The following is a 19000-nucleotide window of genomic DNA, read 5'->3' as shown; positions in this document are numbered from 1 at the left end:
CGTATAGGCAACTATTCAGTGCTTCCAACTGTTTGCATTTTATTTCATGCATTTACTATTGCATGAAATAATAAAAAAGGGAAGTGCATTCGGTAATGGTGCGCATGATGCACACAAATCAGCACACTTTGCCGATTTAAGATCTCTTTAATCTAATTCTGCTTAAAATGTAGAAAATCTTTGAAATGACATGACTTTAATCAAGTTATTACAGTTTATTACAGTTATTACAGTTATTAATAGCTAGTCCTTATAAATGATCAGTTTATAAAATACATCTTTCTCGTATCTACTGAAGAATAAGACAAATGTGCAATGCATTATGAATGATCAGAGCGAAGCATTTATATAACTACTGATGCAATTTGAGGGCGCCTTCACAAGCTCAGATTTGGTTGTCCAATCAGAGGAAGATGTGCGTTTCAGCACCGCCTACATGTGTGTAATGAATTTTAAAGTTGTTTATCCATTTTCCTACCCTAAACCAAAAAACTAATATCGAGCCAAAATCGTGAGCAAAAGAAAAAATGGCCGATTTCTTAGTATTCCTTTTTTGGTTTTAAAACGGATATGGACAGAAGATACACTGATTCTTTCCAAACAGCCAGAACAATACTGTGAGCTGGACATGTTCATTTTAAATTGTAATTGTTATGGTATTTTTCACAAGTTGAGAACTCATGTAGAGCTTATACAATTTGTTAAGGATTCAAAACAACTTCAGGAATTCCTCACAAGGTGTCTCAGTGGTTAGCACTGTCGCCTTACAGCAAGAAGGTCGCTAGTTCAAGTCCTGGCTTGGCCAGTTGGCATTTCTGGGTGGAATTTGCATGCACTCTCCGTGTTGGCGTGGGTTTCCTCCGAGTGCTCCGCTCTGAATGTGGGAGTGTATGGGTGTTTCCCAGTACTGGGTTGTGGCTGGAAGGGCATCCGCTGCAGAAAACATACACCGAAATAGTTGCCAGTTCATTCCACTGTGGCGACCCCTGATAAATAAGGGACTAAGCTGAAAAAAAATACAGAAATAATGAGTTCCTCACAAATGAACCACACTAACAGATCAATTGCATCAATTCAATTCATGTTTATTTGTATAGCGCTTTTGACAATAACTATTGTTTCAAAGCAGCTTTACGAAAGGTGGTGAACATTATTGCATTACAATCAAAATGAGAAAAGGTTAAGGTTATTAGTTACCATAACTTTATTCATTCATTCATTCATTCATTTTCGTTTCAGCTTCATCCGTTTATTAATCAGGGGTCGCCACAGCGGAATGAACCACCAATTATCCAGCATATATTTTTCACAGCGGATGCCCATCTAGCTGCAAACCTGCACTAGGAAACAGCCATACACACTCATTCACACACATACTCTACAGCCAATTTAGCTTACCCAATTCACTTATAGTGCATGTCTTTGGACTGTGGGGGAAACCGGAGCACCCGGAGGAAACCCACACCAACACGGGGAGAACATGCAAACTTCACACAGAAATGCCAACTGACCCAGCCGAGGCTCGAACCAGCGACCTTCTTGCTGTGAGGCGACAGCACTACCTACTGCACCACCGTGCCACCCTACCTTAACTTCATTAGTTACTAATAACTTTAACTTTAGCTTTTAACAGTTAAAGTTATTATATATAAACAATAGCCCCTTTCACTCTGTGATTCTGGTAAATATCCGGAAAATTTCCAGAATGACTTTACCAGTATGTTCAAAAAAGTGCTGTTCACACAGGCAAGGACGTTACAGAATTTTTCCGGAAAAGACCATTCACACATTCCAAAATACCGGTATATTCTGACATCATTAACCAGAAATGAGCTCTAAACAGTTGGCTTTGTATTTGTAAGCATTTGATTACATTACAAACTCTGTGGATGGATAAGTATTGTGAACAACTTCGATGACAACATGTGGAGGAACACTTTTGCATGTTGAGATAAACATAACGTGTGTGTGTGTGTGTGCTGGTGCTCACCAGCTGCTTTACATGGACACACGTCAGAGCTTGAAGGTAAACAAACAACGGCTTATCATAAGCATTTTAATAATAATTATTTACACAGTTGGCATTAAGAGGGAACATAGAAACATTATCTGACTAACATCTAGCAGCTAAACGTGTCTGGAGAGATATTCAAAGGCTTTTATTTTCATAAACTGCGCAGACGTGAATCTTCCTACTGTGTTCACACAGAGCAGCATTCAGCCAAATTATTGGGAATGTTACAACTTCTCTTTCCGGAAAATTGGAGGGAATTTACCGATATTTTCAAAAAAGGCCCGTTCACTCATACAGACCTTTCTGTATGTGTGAAAGGGGCTATAGTTAACCTGCAGTTGTATAGTACATAGGTGATGTCTATGTGTACATGCTCAATGAAATGTATTAAGTGAATGTGTTGTCCTCCAAGTCTTCAGAGTTCTGAATGAGGTCTCGAATGAATCAGTGAATCACAATGAATCTATTCAGGAAGTAATTTACAGACACCACAGTTTTATTCTTAAATGAATCTGCATTTAAACGAATCAGTTGAAAGACTCACTCACTATACGAGTCTGTAACATGTCGCCCCCTACAGGCAGTAACCTGCAGGAATCACTTGACTTTAACCATTGCTAGTGAGTTGCATTTTTGTCATTTGTTTTTATTTTGACATATTTCAGCTGACGCCGAAACCCCCCGCCGTTCCCCTCACCCCCCCGGCTGCATCTCTTCTCCTGCTCGCTGACAGCGTAATGAAATTATTCACTAATTCACGGCGTGTCCACTAATTTCTTGCCTGAATGGCTTGATAGATGCGACAAAGCGTGGCTATCTGCTGCACAGGTTCACCAAGCCATAACTGCGAGCTAATTTGTGTCGCTCTGTTAGCATGGCTAAGATCAAGGCTGGCGACGCGGCTCTTGTAGTAAATCAGTCTGAAACAGAGAGATAGCAGGTGCCTGCGCTAACATAAGCTGAGGGCAGTGGAGTCTCATTCCTCTTCTTTCAGCTAAGCTCAGACGTGCAGATGATGGACTGTGACTTTAATTGATTTTACAGCGCCTTCACAAACCGAAGGTAAACAAGTGCTGTCTGGGAGGCAGAGTGTCAGCACACATAGCGCTGCAGCTTTAGATGAGGAATATTTCGGGAAACTGCTGCTATAAATGACAAATAGTGCATGTTGAAAGTGTAGATCAGTTATCTGTGTTTTCATATAGGATCAAGTGGTGAATTCTGTTTTGTGTTGATAATGTGGCAAATTATTAACATAACAGGCCCAAATAGGAAAATTGATTATTTTGGATTGTTGAATTTTGAAAGGGGGCGGTGGCTCAGTGGTTAGCACTGTCGCCTCACAGCAAGAAGATTGCAGGTTCAAGTCCCGGCTGGGTCAGTTGGCGATTCTGTGTGGAGTTTGCATCCCCCACAGTCCAAAAACATGCTGTGTAAGTGAACTAAATTGGCTGGTGTGTGTGTGTGTGAATGCTAGAGTGTATGGATGTTTCCCAGGGCTGAGTTGCGGCTGGAAGGGCATCCGTTGCGTAAAACATATGCTGGAATAGTTGGCGCTTTATTCCGCTGTCGTGACCTCTGATAAATAAGGGACTAAGCCAGGGCTATTCAATTAGTTTGTCATGGGGGCCAGTTCATGAAAACCATCCAAAATAAGGGGCCGGAGAGATATGACTTGCAATATAAGTGATGACACAACAGCATTTAAGAGCCCATATGCTGTATTTGTGCTCCTCAAGACACCCACGTTGGCTTTTTTTTTTACATTAAAACGTTAATATGTGGGCAACACAGTGGCGCAGTAGGTAGTGCTGTCGCCTCACAGCAAGAAGGTCGCTGGTTCGAGCCTCGGCTGGGTCAGTTGGCGTTTCTGTGTGGAGTTTGCATGTTCTCCCTGCGTCCGCGTGGGTTTCCTCCGGGTGCTCTGGTTCCCCCACAGTCCAAAGACATGCGTTACAGGTGAATTGGGTAAGCTTAATTGACCGTAGTGTATGTGTGTGTGAATAAGTGTGTATGTGTTTCCCAGTGACGGGTTGCAGCTGGAAGGGCATCCGCTGCACAAAACAAATGCTGGATGAGTTGGTGATTCATTCCATTCCAGACCCCAGATTAATAAAGGGATTAAGCGGAAAAGAAAAAATGAATGAACATTAATATGTTTTATTTTGAAACCACATAACATCACTGCATTGTACAATGTGGCATTTTTTTACAAACATATTCAAATGTTGTATTTTGAAGCACAACAAAATCAGTGTATTGCTCAAGTAGGCTTCTACATTCAGACACATTCATATGTGATGTTTTGAACTGCATAACAATAAGCGATTATAGATTTTGGTTGTACAATTATAGTCTGAAGAATAATCATGGTTTGACGGTTATCACCATTATTATGCAGTTATTAAACTCAAAACACTACTAGTTTAGAAAATCACAAGAAAACTGCTTTTATTTTAAAGTGTTGTTTATTGCTGCTCAGTAACCAAATACAGCACAACATATTAATAAAACACAAACAATAGTCCATTTCTCTCTTTGAACTTAAAAATAAATGAATAGATATTAATTTTAACATGACTGATAATTTTACAATGAAAATAAATGACAGAACAATGAATAATTAAAAATAAGAATAAATAAAAAATAGTATTTGTCTAATGTTAATTTAAGCTATATATTAGCTAAGAATTTAAATGAACTGTTGTTATTATCTGCGTTCATACATGCATCATCATTTTAATAATTTGTAATAATTGGTCTAACATATCTTTTGTTTACATTGCACTGAAAGCCACACACAACTCTCACCACTACAGCGTAAGTTGATTTCTACTGCGTGCGAGCACCGGTCTTAATATGCGCACGTTAAAGACGCAATATGTGAACGGCCTGCTTCAGTAGTTAATTCAATATGTGTGTGTATTGGCATAACTTCATTTAGTTGCAGCAGTTTTGTTGCCTGCAACAGAAACGCGGCATTGAGAAGCCTTTACGATTACTTAACCGTAATGAATTAAAGCGCGGTTAATAATGAAATCAGCTAATCATTGCATCCCTATTAACAATGTCAGGGCATTGTACAAAAGGCCTTTTCTACAAATATATCCAAAATGTTTTCGGCTGCCCACGCTGCTCGCTTAATGTCACGTGACTCGCTCTCGTGCTGTATTGAATAGACGCACTTTAGAACTATAGCGGCCGTTTTTTCGACTGAACTAAATTTATTTTTGATGTCTTGGTCACATTATTTAGAGGGCCGGAACAAATTGTCTTGCAGGCCACAAATTGAATAGCCCTGGACTAAGCCAAAGGAAAATGAAGGAATTTTGAAGGATTCATGCATTGACTTGTGTTTGTTTTAAAGTTGTGCTTGTTAACATTATTAATGCACTATGAGCAGGCCTGAAACTTCTAATCAGATTATTTGATTTAAAAAATTTAATACATTAAATTTGTAGTAAATAAAAATGAATTAAATTTGTAGTAATCATTCTTTTATAAAAAAAAAAAAGTAACGCATCACTTACTGTCAGTATATCATTTGTTTGATTTGCTCATCATAGTTATTGTACTTAAGCAAAATGCAGCTTGTTTTTGCTTTATTCTGTAGTTCTATTGTTAGTTCATGTAATGTTTTTATATATTAAGTTTCTAATATACAAATATGAATTAATCGATTATTAAAATAATGGATAGCTGCAGCCCTGTGAGTTAACATAACCTAACAAAGAACAACTTTATTTTCATGATCATTCATAAGATGAATAAACACCGTAACAAATGTAAGAAATTGTTCATTGTTTGTTCATGTTAGCTAATAAATTAACCACTAAAGTGTTATCTAATAATTTGTCATCTTATTATTGTTTGTAGTAGTAGTAATAGTATAGAGCAATGTTTGAGTTACTTTCAATAATAGCTGTAATATTATTAACAACAACAAAAATAAGTGTTGTTGCTATAGTGGGATTATTATTAAAATCATTGTTGTAATTATAGTATAGTTTTGTAGCTATTTGCTATTTTATTAGACTATTTTAGTATTTGTTTGCCATTTATTATTTTTACTACAGTACTGTTCCATCTGTCTGCAAGATTTTACACTTTAAAAACACAAATATTGTAAAATATCCACACACTTTTAAAAGAGCTGATTTCTTTGTGTGTGTGTGTGTGTGTGCGCGCGCGTGCGTGTGCGTGCGCGTGCGTGTGCGTGCGTGTGCGTGCTGCATTTGGTCCTAAAATTGCAACATTTTGAAAAAATGTAAATATTTTGTAATTTTTTCAATAGATACTTTTACTTATGATCAATTTATTGAATGCATGCTGAATTCAAAGAAAAATGAATAATGAAACACACAGTGGTCCCTCATTAATCGCAGGAGTTACGTTCTAAAAATAACCCCCGATATAGGCAAAGTAGTCCGCTTTATTTTTTACAATTATTATAGATGTTTTAAGGTTGTAAAACCCCTCACTACACACTTATGCACTTTTCTCAGACAGACATTAACAGTTTCACACTTTTCTCTCTTGCTTTATTATAGAATGAAACCAAAGATCAAAACCTGTTGTCAGCAAAAGGTTTATAAAGCTTTTTAGCATTTGTGCAGTGAAATGTTCTTTTTCCTGCAGTCACTGATCCACAAAGCTAAAGCAGACTCCATCCCTAAGGGGGTCGCACACCGGATGTTCCGCACATTCACATGTTATTTAAAATATAATTATTGTGGCGCAACAGAAATATGAGCAGCGCCCTGAGTCATAGCTGGGCACCGCAGACAGCCGCCGACTTGCACTGCCAGTGTGCGTACCCTGATATAAACCTATGTTTACAATTCTAAAATGCGTGAGCGGCACATCTGGTGCAAGGTTATAATAGTTTTAGATTTTTCATTAGTTTTAGTTTTTATTTCATTTTGACTTTTTGTTTTCAAATTCAGTCCGTTTTAATTAGTCTTTATGGTAGATTTAATAGTTTGGATATTTTGAAATTGCTTGGTTTTAGTTTAGCTTTTATTAGTTTCAGTGTTAGTTTTGAGGGGGTATCAGGCATGTTAAAATGACAGTATCTTATGGATAAGTGCTTAACTTTACTGGAGACGCGAATCGTTTCAAATGAATTAATTCAATTTGGTGAACTAGTTCAACTGGTTCACTTAGAAGATCCGGTTAAAAAGAATAATTCGTTCGCGATCGTGATCACTAATGCGTACAATAAAACCCATTATTGGGCACTAATGTGTTAAATTAATACTTTTAAGTGTCTTTAATGCTGTTACCATGCTGATGTCATGTCCAGCCATTGTTTTTGTTATGAAAACAACAGCGAGGATGACGTACAGGTCAAACACCTGCAGCGCGAAGTAAATAGGTTTACTTCTTAAAGGCTTACATGATGTATTAAATACATTTACAAAGACAAAATGAAGGTGGTTTTTGCTATAATTTTAGTTAGTTTCAGTTAGCTTTGTAAGTACACATTACAGTTTCAGTTAGTTCTAGTTTTTAAAAAAATCTTTGTTTTTATTTTTATTCAATTAATGAAAATGTTTATCAATTCTATCTTTTGTTTTTTGTTCATTTCCGTTAACTATAATAACCTTGATCTGGTGTGTGACCCCCTTTACGATGGTCCTGCTAGTTACCACCCTTTTTGCATCTTTGTTGGAACTCACACTGCTAGCGATTGAAGATTTATGTTAATTTGGTAAGCTGAATGCATTCTGTACTGAACAGGAGACATGGAGAAGATTGACTGACAATCGTCTACAACCAATAAGGACTCAATGCACTGAAAAAAAAAGCCTGTCAAATTGCACTAAAAATAAATCCGTGAAACTGGGAGGCTGCAAAAGGTGAACCGCATTATAGCGAGGGCCCACTGTATATTGTGTACAATTATTGCTCTTACATAAACAATTTGAATTTTACAGTAACGAAATTTTGTGAATGGGCAAATCAGTCACATTAAATGGTCCATCTAATATACAGTGATCGAGTTATCGAGCATTAATGTGTGTAATGAAAGGCCGTCTCCAGCTGCTGATGTGTAATGTTGGCTGCTGTGTGTTTAGCGTACTTGTCTTAAGCTGCAGTGGCTGAGCTCTGTTCACTCTCAGCAGGATTAAACCGACTGAACTATCTGCTCTCCTGCACAGCTCCACTCTTTATTCTCTCCATCGGCTGATTTCTCTAACAGACTGAATTCTCTCTGCTGTCACTTTGTGTGTTGATGAGATGTCAATCTCTGCAAGGGAGAGTTTTTGTTCTGCCAGGCGGAAAGCAGCATCGTTCTGCTCCTCTGTTTATTCCAGCCTAATATAAACATCTATAAATCACTGCTCTCATTGTCTGACACATTACAGTATATCAGATATCAATTATTAATCTGCATTCAAGTTGCAGGAACAGTTTATACTGTGAAAATTCTAGCATTATGTACTCAGCCTTAGTTTTTTTTTTCTACCTGTAAATGATTAGTGATTGTGCTTCAGACAGGACAAAAAGTCAAATGCTAAGCTGAATTCAAGAAAAGACATGCAATTACAAAAAACAGCTGCAAATTAAGAAAAGATCATCACTGGTTTGACAGCATACATATTGCAAATCCTCACAGGGCAAACACACTAAGAAAACGTCTCACAAGGCAAACACACTAAGATAACGCCTCACAAGGCAAACACTAAGAAAACGCGCTGCTAATATTCACAACACACGCAAATAGCATGGAACACAATGGAAATGTTTCAAGAAGACCCAAAACAGTTACAGACCTGGCTGGGATTTGCTTATTGTGCTGTGACTCTTGCTTGGTGAAGTTGTGGGTGAAGTTCTTTGAAAGTGAGTTTTGGGTTTATTTTAGCGTCCTGATTGTCTTGTTTTTTGTATATTGTTAGCATAAATAACCATAACCTAAAATAAGCTGGGTCTGTCACTTTTTTGGGTCCCCTTGAAACATTTCTGTTGCGTTTCATGCTATTTGCTTATGTTGTGAGAAATTGCAGCATGTTTTCTTAATGTGTTTGCATTGTGAGGATTTGCAACAGGTTTTGTTTTTGTTTTGTTTTGTTTTGTTTTGTTTTGTTTTGTTTTGTTTTGTTTTGTTTTGTTTTGTTTTGTTTTGTTTTGTTTTGTTTTGTTTTGTTTTGTTTCGTTGTTTTTTCTTTGAAAATGTGTAATACTTGTCATTTGTTTAATTTATTTATTCATATTTTTCTTTTTCATGTATTATTTTAATTAATTTTTATTATTTAACATTTTTTAATGATTTTTATTCTTTGAACATGTCTAATAATTCTAATATTTTTATTTATTTATATATCTATTTATCTATGTGAAAATGTGTAATATTTCTTACATTTTTTCATTTATTTATTTATCTATTGTTTATTGTTTGAAAATGTGTGATAGTTGTAATATTTTTTTCATTTATTTATTCATTGATTTATGTATTTTTTTTTTATTTTTTATCTTTTGAAAATGTGTAATATTTCTAATATTTTTGTTTGTCTATCTGTCCGTCTATATTTTTATCCTTTTGAAAATGTGTAATATATCAAATATTTTTAATTCATTTATTTATTATTTATTTCTCAATTTCTCAATTTTTATGCTTTGAAAAGAATTGTGTTGTTGCAACTCCTTTTAAATAAGTAGTTTGAACAAGTTGTTTTTTTTTGTATAGGAAGGGTATGGTTCATAATTATTGCTCACAGATGAGTCAGCATCTTCTTCTCACTTGAATAAATATTTTTGCATTGCCAGATAAGGATTATCATTTAAAATCAGCCAATGGTCTGAACAGCCAAACATGCTAATTTGAATGAATCCATCAGGTCGGCGTTGCTCTCAGCTGTACGTTTGATTTCACACTGGGCAATTGGAAAAGTGAATTAAAGTGTGTGTTCTAATTGGCCAGCGATGCCCAGAGGAGCCAATATATTCACGCTAACAGACTCGCTCAGTAGCGTACACTCTCAATCAATCTGGGTCCTCCCTTTGTTTGATTTCCATTACGCAGATGCTTCAGATTGCTATTTGAATGTATAAATCACAGCTATCTCTGCAGGGCCGCTTTGAGTCGCTCATGCATGCTCAACAAGCTCAGTCTGAGTCCAGCAGAGGTGGTGTGGCTAGTTTAGCATAGCAATAATAAAGAGCTGAATGAATAGTGCAGAAACGGGACTGTTTGAAGAGTTGCAGCAATGAGGATGAGTTCAGACATGGAGGATGATGACTGTAAATTTTTCACTTAATGATGTTTTGCGATCTTTTTTTTTCTATTCTATTCTGATGTGTTCTGTTCTATTCTATTCTATTATGTTGTGTTCTATTCTATCCTATTCTATTCTGTTGTGTTCTATTCTATTCTGTTCTATTCTATTCTGTTCTATTCTTTTCTATTCTGTTGTGTTCTATTCTATTCTGTTCTATTCTATTCTGTTGTATTCTTTTCTATTCTGTTGTGTTCTATTTTATTCTATTCTTTTCTGTTGTGCTCAATTATATTCTGTTGTGTTCTATTCTGTTCTGCTCTGTTCTATTCTATTCTGTTGTATTCTATTCAATTCTATTTTATTCTGTTGTATTCTATTCAATTCTGTTCTATTCTATTCTATTCTATTCTATTCTATTCTATTCTATTCTATTCTATTCTATTTTATTCTTTTGTGTTCTATTCAATTCTGTTGTGTTCTATTCTATTCAATTCTATTCTGTTGTGTTCTATTCTATTCAATTCTGTTCTATTCTATTCTATTTTGTTGTGTTCAATTCTATTGTTCTATCCTATTCTGTTGTGTTCTATCCTATTCTGTTGTGTTCTATTCTATTCTGTTGTGTTCTATTCTATTCTGTTGTGTTCTATTCTGTTGTGCTCTATTCTATTCTGTTGTGTTCTATTCTATTCTGTTGTGTTCTATTCTATTCTGTTGTGTTCTATTCTATTCTGTTGTGTTCTATTCTATACTGTTGTATTCTATTCTATTCTGTTGTGTTCTATTCTATTCTGTTGTGCTCTATTCTATTCTGTTGTGTTCTATTCTATACTGTTGTATTCTATTCTATTCTGTTGTGTTCTATTCTATTCTGTTGTGTTCTATTCTGTTGTGCTCTATTCTATTCTGTTGAGTTCTATTCTGTTGTGTTCTATTCTGTTGTGCTCTATTCTATTCTGTTGTGCTCTATTCTATTCTGTTGAGTTCTATTCTGTTGTGTTTTTATTCTGTTCTGTTCTATTCTGTTGAGTTATATTATATTCTTTTCTTTTATATTCTATTCTGTTGTGTTCTATTCTTTTCTATTCTATTCTGTTGTGTTCTATTCTGTTGTGTTCTATTCTTTTCTGTTCTATTCTGTTGTGTTCTATTCTGTTGTGTTCTATTCTGTTGTGTTCTATTCTATTCTATTCTGTTCTATTCTATTCTATTCTGTTGTGTTCTATTCTGTTGTGTTCTATTCTGTTGTGTTCTATTCTGTTGTGTTCTTTTCTGTTCTATTCTGTTCTGTTCTATTCTATTCTGTTGAGTTATATTAAATTATTTTCTTTTATATTCTATTATGTTGTGTTCTATTCTTACTTTTTTTCTTTCTTTTTCTTTCTTTCACATATTTTTCTTTTTGTCTATCTATCTATCTATCTATCTATCTATCTATCTATCTATCTATCTATCTATCTATCTATCTATCTATCTGTCTGTCTGTCTGTCTGTCTGTCTGTCTGTCTGTCTGTCTGTCTGTCTGTCTGTCTGTCTGTCTGTCTGTCTGTCTGTCTGTCTGTCTGTCTGTCTGTCTGTCTGTCTGTCTCTGTCTGTATCTTTATCTATATCTCATTCTATCACTAGTATATATTGGCTTTACTGTATTGGAGAAATAAATAAATTTAAAAAAACTCCTTGTCAAGCCAGCATTCAACATCTTGACAAACTTTTGTTCTTCTTAGTTAATTTTGGATTGAGACTTTTAACATTCAAATTCCATTTGCATTACAAAACCGCTGACTGACAAACAACCCTTATGGAACCCTTAAATCTGAAGGTGGCAATGGGGCAGTGGAGGAATGTACTTTTAAATATATTGTATGTGACTGTATAGTATGAAGATGAAGAAGCAGCGCAATGGGAGGCTGATGGGTGGGCTTAGTAGTAGATGATTGTAAGCAATGAGAACTGTACAGAGGTGAGGGGATCTGTCATAAAGAACAAAAGAAACAGTTGTAGGAAAAGACAAATTGCGTGCCACTCTCTGTGCCATCCGCATCTGCTGGACTTAATTAGAGAGCAGTAAAGAGACACTGCAGCTGAGTGATGGACGCACACAGAAAGACATGGAGCTAGAATGAAAATAATTACTGAAATATCATATAATTAAAGAAAGCGAGGTGTTAATGAGATGAAGAGTTTATCCAGGGAGTATAAAGTGTTTTGAGTGGAGAATGAATTAGAGGAGAATAGTGAAGCCAATGTAGTGCTCTATTGTAGTCTTAAAGTTTGGGCCACTGCCGTCTATCCAGCACTGAACTAATTACCCAAAACCAGCATGATATCTCAGGAGTAACGGATTAATTAACAGGGCCGCCGTTCCCGGAGTCTGAAGATATTATTTTCTTTCCGTCTCAGACCAGAGAGGGGTCCAGTCCCAAACCACATGCCTGCTCTCTGCCAGAGGAAGAATTTGATTGCTGTTTTTAACTTTTTGACTGTCTGTTTATTTGTATTTGTTGACCAAAAGGTTGAAGTATAATGAAGCAGCACATCTTGATGTTCAAGAGTCTGAATTTGTTGAAAAAAAAAAAACGTCAAAGTATGAGGAATAATTAGGGCTGGGCAGATAAATTATGTTATATCGAATCGCGATAAAATTTATGCTAAAAAAAATAATAACCTCTGGACTTTTTTACTCAATATTGATCTAAGAGTCAACCACACGGCAGAAATGTGCAACAATGGCATTCTAGAAGAGTGTTGATATTAGAGATGCACCAAATTTTCAGCCGCCAAAAATAGGTTTTGCTATTTAATAGACCCTCTCATTTTTGAGGCTTTGGTCATTGTTGGGAAACTCTTTTAAATCTGAAAGCATTAACAACTAATATTGAAATATATGACGTTATCGTTCGATATAGAAAACAATTAATCGAGATTGCATTTTTGCCATCATATTCTGTTGTTGGTCTTTGTGACTGCATAATCTGCATAATCTGATATACTGTATGGAGTCCCTGTCCTACCTTTTAATTTTTGGAGAATCCTCAGCTGTACTTTTCAATATGAATGAAAAGATCTGCTGTTTTATTGGAGTTTTGTTAGCTTGGTATGTTCAAAATTACAGTGACCGTTTGTAAGAGCTCATGTATTTTTTAACACATAATTTTTGTATGCGTACCAAACAAATACAGTGGTTTTATTAACACTGTAAAAGATAGCTGTTAATTAACGCTTTCTGTGTTTTGTGATTCACAGATGTATTCCATTGATTTATGGTTATGAATTGCATAATTGGACCTTGATCTCTGCTCTGTCGACTTTAGATGTTTAAAATGCTACTCTACAGTTTGACAGTGACTTTATTGACATTTTAGTAGCTTGAACTGTTGTATTTAAATAGGGTCAGAGGGTGGCATGGTGGCTTAGCGGTTAAGCACTGTCGCCTAACAGCAAGAAGGTCACTGGTTCGAGTCCCGGCTCGAGTTTGCATGTCCTCCCTGTGTTGGCGTGGGTTTCCTCCGGGTGCTCCGGTTTCCCCCACATTGCAAAAACATGAGGTGTAGGTGTATTGGATGAACTACATTGGCCAAAGTGAGTGAATGAGTTTGTATTAATTTTTCCCAAAAATGTAGCTGAAACCTTATTAACTCAGTAATATTAGTTAAAGTAATATAAAAACACTTGCGTTCATGACATTTTCAACAGTTTTTTTTGTACAGTGCATTATACTATTTAGCCTTTATATTATATTTAGGCTTTTAACTGATCTTTTAATTATTTATTGTATAAGTTTAAAGATATATGTCACAAAACAAAGCACAAACTTCACTGTGTAAATTGTTTCAGCAAAACTGAAAAAACAAACAAAAAACAAAACAACATTCAAAATACAGCAGAAATTCATCAAAAATTATACATAGTTAAATATTACACAAAGTATTATAATAGAGCTATGTGCTTTTTAGGTTTATAATAAGACCCTGAGCAAAAGCAGATTTAAATGCAGTGGAGCAGAATCAAAATTAAAGGTAAATAATAATAATAATTTATGCTTTAAGAGAGAAACATGTTGGCTGCAAAGCAAAGGCCTTACAGACTGATAGCTCTCTAATAACAATAATTCATACTACAATCCTTATTGATGAGAAAATATATGCCATTTTTGTTATAAACCTTTCACTTTGCCATACCAGATAGATAAAATCTTTTAATTCCTTGGCTTAAAGCTGATGATCAGGGACGTTCCCCCTGGAGCGGAGGTTACATGCCCTGCTCTAGGGCAGAATGGTGATTAGGGAACTCCACGACCCTCTGCTTCCCTCGCGCCTCTGAGGATTGTGACCTACAACCTTTGAGTTTGGGCTCAGATATTTAACCACTTTATAATCATGACCCTCCAATAATTAAAATATCCAAATGTTGAGAAATGTTCAGAATTTAATGAGCATACGGACTCTAGCGATTAAAATGGGAGTATTCAGTGCTAACAGAAACATCTTTTGACCCAAATGCTGCCTCAAAATTCATTGTGTTTTTTTTCCATTGCATTCATCAGGTAACACCAACAGTATGTTTGCTCTTGATTACATCAGCGGATCCCTGACAGTGAGCGGACAGCTGGATCGGGAAAACCCACTGTATTCATCTGGATTCACCATCACAGTAAAGGTGTGACTCAAACCCACGCTTTTTGTTTTAAGGCTGTTTTAAATGCTTTTTACATTTGCACTTTCCTTTAGTGTGTAAAGATGCTTTTTTAGCTTTGAAAAGGTCTGTGTTCTCCCTCAAACATCTTTTATTTTTTATTTTTACATGACACTGCATACTGCACCTTCTCACAGTCGGCTTTGTATGTGTGTACTTTGTTTACCAGGGGTGTATTACAGAAAGTTTCTTATCTTAGGTCTTAACTTAAGATATGTTCTGCTAAATTAGTGTTTTTTTTCACAAATTCGTATTGCAGAAAAGGATTACAGAGTTTGGGATTCTATATTACAACAAAGGGCAGGCTTCGGGGTGGTGCTATGGGTAGCACGATTGCCTCACAGCAAGAAGGTTGCTGGTTCGAGCCTCGGTTGGGTCAGTTGGCATTTCTGTGTGGAGTTTGCATGTTCTCCCATGTTGGCGTGGGTTTCCTCCAGTTGCTCTGGTTTCCCCCACAGTCCAAAGATATGTGCTGTAAGTGAATTGGGTAAGCTAAATTGTCCAGAGTGTATGAGTGTGGGAATGAGTGTGCATGGATGTTTAAAGTGATGGGTTTACCAGCGGTGTGTAAAACATATGCTGAATAAGTTGGCGGTTTATTCCGCTGTGGCGACCCTAGATTAATAAAGACACTAAGCTGAAAAGAAAATGAATGAATGAACAATATAGGGCTGGGCAATATTGCAAAAAAAAAATATCACGAAATCATGTTTCATATCATTCGATATCTCGATATATAATTCAATATATAATTATTGAATATTTTTAACAGTCCATTTAGGAACATTATGATTTTTTTATTTAACCACTTTATATTAATTTACCAACATTAGTAAAGCAAATAGTTTTAATACTCAAAAACAAAAATATTTAAACTAAATATATGATCTCTTTATAATAAAATAAACAGAAGTGTTGAAGAGACTCTTAAACTTGATAAATAAAATGTTTTGTGCAATGGTAAAGAGTAAATCCTGAACAATTAAAGCAAATCTAGGTTACTCCTTTTTTCAGATTTATTATGAATCTTTTGTGTCTCCAGAATGTGTCTGTAAAGTTTCAGCTTCAAAAAACCCATCAGATTATTTATTATACCTTTTATAAGATTCTATTTTATACATTTTTGCACTGTGTGGCGGTTTTGCTGTACTGCGCCTTTAAGGCTAGTCCTCCCCCGCCCACCGTTTCTACGTGCCTTTCTGCGTGCCTTAATCTCCTCCCTCGGCTGCGTCAGACAACAAACAGACATAAAGGAAGCAGATCTCACGTAATGTTTGTGAGAAATACTACAGTAAGAACTTTACCAATGAGTATTTGTTGCATGTGTTGTGTTAAGTTACAATGATAAGTCACACACAATGTCGTTACAAAGTTCACGCGCACACACACAAACACACACACACATACTCAGCATGGACATGATATGCACATACATACAGACAGCGCGTGTTTAGCTTTCACTCTTTTTGCACGCCACTGCTCCACTGCTGTACAATCTCCACTGCTGTATGAATATCTGTTATGTTAATGCACAAATTAAACCTGATTTAACGTCCACAAACCAGGATTGAAACATCTTCTTTCATAATTGTTCTGACACGTGGCTGTGCTGATGAAGTAAAGCTGAAGTAAATCGCTGTAATTCATTACACACATGCACTGTTTTAAAACATTTTAAACTTGTAAAACTCACTCTTGATCACGTTTGATGATGATTGATGCGCGATGTGCTGTGTTAATCTCAGGTAATTAGTCTACCATTACTGAAATGTGTATACTCTATATAAAGTGTGAAGCAGATTGGTTTATTCAACTTACATGAATTGCGGTGCACTCGCGGCATTGGGAAAAGTTCAGATGTTTTCATCTATTTACTTATAAATGTTTTGTTACAGAAATGTAACACTTCTTGAGGATTCTCCAAAAGTTTTCTACCATTAAACATCTTCTTTCTTCATTTTCAGTTAGCAGTAAATGTAATACCATTGTTGGACAGTGCAATTATTTAGTTTTTTATTCCCATTAGCTTTTGGATAATTTTAAAGTTAGGAGAGCTGTCAGGTTGCCGTAAAGTTAGATTGGGAAGTAGGGAAGTTTCTTTAATATCATCTTCCTATCTGCGGTTAAGATCAAATAATACATTTTGGAAATGTTGATCTGTAATGGCTTTTGTCCTGAAATAAACATGGTGACCAAAAAGAGAAAGTTAGGAAATTTCTGTAATACATCCCCAGAAGTTTAAACTGACAAAGCTTTAAACAAACTCAGATGTTTTGTTTGTTGTTGCTGGAGTAACTGAGGCACAAGCTGTAAAGACTCCCACCCTCTTCTGGAAAGGGGAGTAGAGTGTCAGTTTATTACGAGATGCACAAAAACAGCATGGAAGCATTCCGCCAAAAATGGCGTTTACAGCATGGTTTAATAGAAATTCTGGAGGGATTTTAAGCTGAAACTTTATGGACACATTTTGGGGAGACATGAGACTTATATTACATCTTATGAAAAGGGCATAATAGGCCCCCTTAAACTTGTTTTCTTCAATTCCAGCTTCTAAAAGGGTTCTAAATCAGTGTTCATATTCAAATCAGTTCCATTTGCGCTGTTTCTGTTCTGCCTTGAGAAAAGATTCACATCAGAAACATTCAGAGTTTTTGTCAAAGTAATGGTTCTTTAACTACATTGTAAAACTCAACAGTCAATTTTATCAAATGAAATGAGTGTAGTTAACTCAAAATTTACTGAAAGTTAATTCTACTCATTTGAAAAGAGTTTTGTGTTGAAGGTAATGAGTTAATTAAATACCTCATTACTTCAACTTAAAAAGAGTAAGTTCACAGTACTCATATAGATTGGTTTGGTTTGAGTTGCCTTAACTTATTGGGTTTTCCGGTACTCAATTGGTTTGAGTCCTCTTCAATTATTGGGTTTTACTGTGCTCAAATTGCTTTGTTTACTCAAATGGATTAAGTTCATAGTCCTTATTAGGATTCGTTTTTGAACTTTTGTTGCAATCGGTTTCTCAAATGGTTTGAGTTACCTTAACTTTTTGGCTTTTACAGTGTAACTTACTAACTAAGGCTGCAATTACACTGCAGATCTTGATGGTGAAATCCAATTTTGTGACTGTATCCAATTTTTTTTTGATGACCTGCTAACATGACTGATATCCTATTGTCTGCATTTACACTGCACACAGCAAAGGCGCAACGACCAGGAAAAAAAGAGCTGGCGTTGAGTCATAGCTGATAATAATAATAAAAATTTAAAAAAACGCTCTTTTCTCCATTTGTGTATTTAATTTGTTCGCAGGGCTTCATTTTTAAATTCTTTTTGACAAGTTGTTTTACTATTGTTTATGACAGAAAAATTCTCATTTGACCGTCTTCTTTTAATCTAGATCCTTTTAAACCAGTAGGCATCTTAATATAATGTCCACGGCATGATTTATGCACGTGATGTATGCAACAGTTTTATATTAGTTTATATTGCTTATGTGGCGGATGTTGCGTGCGCTCTCTCTTTAGTCCTCGCGTATGAGATTTAAGGTTTGGGACTCTGCTGAAGTCTGTTCCGAAATAAAAGCATCAGAGTTGACATCATTCGCTACCTTTTTTAACGATGCACGACTCGCATTGACAGGTGAAAATCTGATCTACTCACACTGCAGACACGAGGGCACGGATCTGATTCATATCAGAAAAATGTCCACATATGAACAAGGCCTGATTCTGATCTGAGTAAATCGGAATCCATGTGATTTTTATTTTCCTGCTTGCACTTACATAAGCCAAATCAGAATTGAACCATGTAGTGTAAATGCAGCCTAACTAACTAACTAACTAACTAACTAACTAACTAACTAACTAACTAACTAACTAACTAACTAACTATTAAATACAATATCTAATGCATTGTTTGGATCAGTTATTTGAATGTTTTCCTCAATAGAACTAAAAGAACTGTTCATAGATCGGTTGCGAAGCTGAATTGGGACTTGGAAACAGAACAGTTCACTTCCTTAAGCTCTTAAAACCTTTTATCATAAGTCTTTCAACACTGTGTGAGATTCAAA

General features: G+C 35.7%; 1 protein-coding gene across 1 annotated transcript in view; it reads left to right on the top strand.

Annotated features, from left to right (window-relative positions):
- Positions 1-19000, top strand: part of cdh23 (cadherin-related 23) — a 475220-nt gene that overhangs the window by 207329 nt on the left and 248891 nt on the right. The window contains exon 10 of the mRNA XM_056471434.1: positions 14780-14892. Within this exon, the coding sequence (XP_056327409.1) occupies positions 14780-14892 (113 nt within the window). The remainder of the gene's footprint in view (positions 1-14779; positions 14893-19000) is intronic.

The sequence above is a fragment of the Danio aesculapii genome, chromosome 13 (assembly GCF_903798145.1).
Source record: "Danio aesculapii chromosome 13, fDanAes4.1, whole genome shotgun sequence".
Taxonomy (NCBI): Eukaryota; Metazoa; Chordata; class Actinopteri; order Cypriniformes; family Danionidae; genus Danio; species Danio aesculapii.
This window is presented reverse-complemented; position numbering and strand designations above follow the sequence as displayed.